The following is a 2,500-nucleotide window of genomic DNA, read 5'->3' as shown; positions in this document are numbered from 1 at the left end:
ACACATGAAGACTTTACACCCTTTACTGGTCTCAACAAAATTACACTGAAATATATGGATTTATATAGAAATGTAAGAAGATCTTTATCAATGATGACCATTGACTCTCTCTCTCTCTCTCTCTCTCTCTCTCTCTATGTCTCTCTCTCTCTCTCTCTCTCTCTCTCTCTCTCTCTCTCTCTCTCTCTCTCTCTCTCTCTCTCTCTCTGTCTCTCTCTATGTCTCTCTCTCAGTGAGCCCACTCTCTTGGTCAGAGCCTGTAATCAGTTGGGTCAGTTCCTGCAGCACAGAGAGACCAACCTGAGGTATCTGGCTCTAGAGAGCATGTGTACTCTGGCCAGCTCAGAGTTCTCCCACGAGGCCGTCAAGACGCACATCGACACCGTCATCAACGCCCTGAAGGTGAGACGCAAAACATTCACTGTTCAAAATGTGTGGAAACCCTCAATGTATATTATAGACACATCAGCATGTATCAGTAGCTGATAACCTTATATACACAGTGTATATATAGTACCTTATATACACAGTGTATATATAGTACCTTATATACACAGTGTATACATAGTACCTTATATACACAGTGTATACATAGTACCTTATATACACAGTGTATACATAGTACCTTATATACACAGTGTATACATAGTACCTTATATACACAGTGTATACATAGAACCTTATATACACAGTGTATACATAGTACCTTATATACACAGTGTATACATAGTACCTTATATACACAGTGTATACATAGTACCTTATATACACAGTGTATACATAGTACCTTATATACACAGTGTATATATAGTACCTTATATACACAGTGTATACATAGTACCTTATATACACAGTGTATACATAGTACCTTATATACACAGTGTATACATAGTACCTTATATACACAGTGTATATATAGTACCTTATATACACAGTGTATACATAGTACCTTATATACACAGTGTATACATAGTACCTTATATACACAGTGTATACATAGTACTGTGTTGTTATTATTGTGTACATACAGACAGTGTGTTGTTATTATTGTGTACATACAGAGTGTGATCACAGTGTGTTGTTAGCAGTGTTGGGACTAACGCGTTACGTAACGCAACTACTTTTTGCGGTAACTAATAACGTAACAAGTTACCTTTTCCAATTCAATAACGCCGTTATAGTTACTGTGATTTAAAAAGGTGCGTTACTGCGTTACGTTATGTGATCCAACGGTCTCCCCCGCGGAGCAGCCTGCCTGTCATCTAAACAGGACAGGCAGGCTTGGATGGATACAGGCAGATTCAAGCGCTCCCTCTCACTCTAACTTGAGAAAGTGAAAGTGGCCAGAAAGAGAGAGAAGTGATGATTGGTTAACACATCGACCGCCAGAGGTTAATCTGATAATGTACTCACCAGTGCCAAGGTGTTTTTGTTGTTTTTTAGTTTTTTTCATGTCGCCATAGATCTTGTTAAAATCCTTAAGATTGAGCCGTACAAGGTCTGTTTACATCCGCGACATCCCACTGTATCTCCCAGTGAAGATCGCGTGTCAAACGGGGCATCCATGTTGTAGTTAGAGCGGATTACGTTAAACAGTGAAATGCGAGGAGAAAAAACTACAGGAAGAGAATTGAGTTTCAGTTTCGTCTGTAGAACGAGAGCGGACGTGATCGTCAAAACCGGATCCCAAATAATTCTATTTCCGGTCATCAAACCGGAAACGGAAGTGGATCAAAAAAATTCCGAAAGTGAACCCGGAAGTGAATAGCACGAAAAGACCGTGGACCGTCTCGGCGCTTAACAGTTGGATTTAACGGACCGTAGGACTACGTTCTTGGCGGTTAATGTGTTAACAGGGGGTAAAATGTCAGCCTAAGCCAATCAGAGAGAGTTGGGCGGGTCTTGCCATACTCGGACACACAAACCCTCCCTTGTTAACACACACACACACACACACACACACACACACACACACACACACACACATACACGGCAACACGCCCACCACCACAACCGCACACAAACACACACACACACACACACAGTCTCAGCTGAGCGACAGCGCAGCGTTAGTTTGCAGCTTGGAAATATAGCCATTATTTAGAATGTGTGGGGATAAAGGGCGCTAAAAACATTGCAGTGACAGAAAACATTGTCCACATCGAGTAACAGCAATGCTAATCTCCTGAAGCAGCTAACTAAAGTACATGGGGTTATAAAACTAGTCGCCAAAGAAGACCCCTCCGTCTCCACCGGCAGTGATCTAGATGGAGCTACAGCTACTCCATCTAAACAGACAAAAAACTATTTTTTTAATCGCCACAGCATGTCACCCAGACTCAACTAAACAGATTGATTGGCAGGTGTGTTGTTGAGGAGGACATGCTTCCCATCGCAACGGTTGAGTTTGTTGCCTTCAGAGAACTAGTCAGCAAAACAGCAGTGAAAGCAGCAGAGCCACTACAGTGCAGAAAGACCTTTAATTGTTCCACTACGTTTC

At 41.7% G+C, this 2,500-nt stretch overlaps 1 protein-coding gene across 1 annotated transcript in view; it reads left to right on the top strand.

The window, feature by feature from the left end:
- LOC308083044 (AP-2 complex subunit alpha-2-like) overlaps nt 1–2,500 on the top strand; it is a 91,477-nt gene that overhangs the window by 38,237 nt on the left and 50,740 nt on the right. The window contains exon 9 of the mRNA XM_080425155.1: nt 234–402. Coding sequence (XP_080281281.1) covers nt 234–402 — 169 coding nt within the window. The remainder of the gene's footprint in view (nt 1–233; nt 403–2,500) is intronic.

The sequence above is a fragment of the Gymnoscopelus braueri genome (genome assembly GCF_963280865.1).
Source record: "Gymnoscopelus braueri genome assembly, chromosome: 1".
NCBI lineage: Eukaryota > Metazoa > Chordata > Actinopteri > Myctophiformes > Myctophidae > Gymnoscopelus > Gymnoscopelus braueri.
This window is presented reverse-complemented; position numbering and strand designations above follow the sequence as displayed.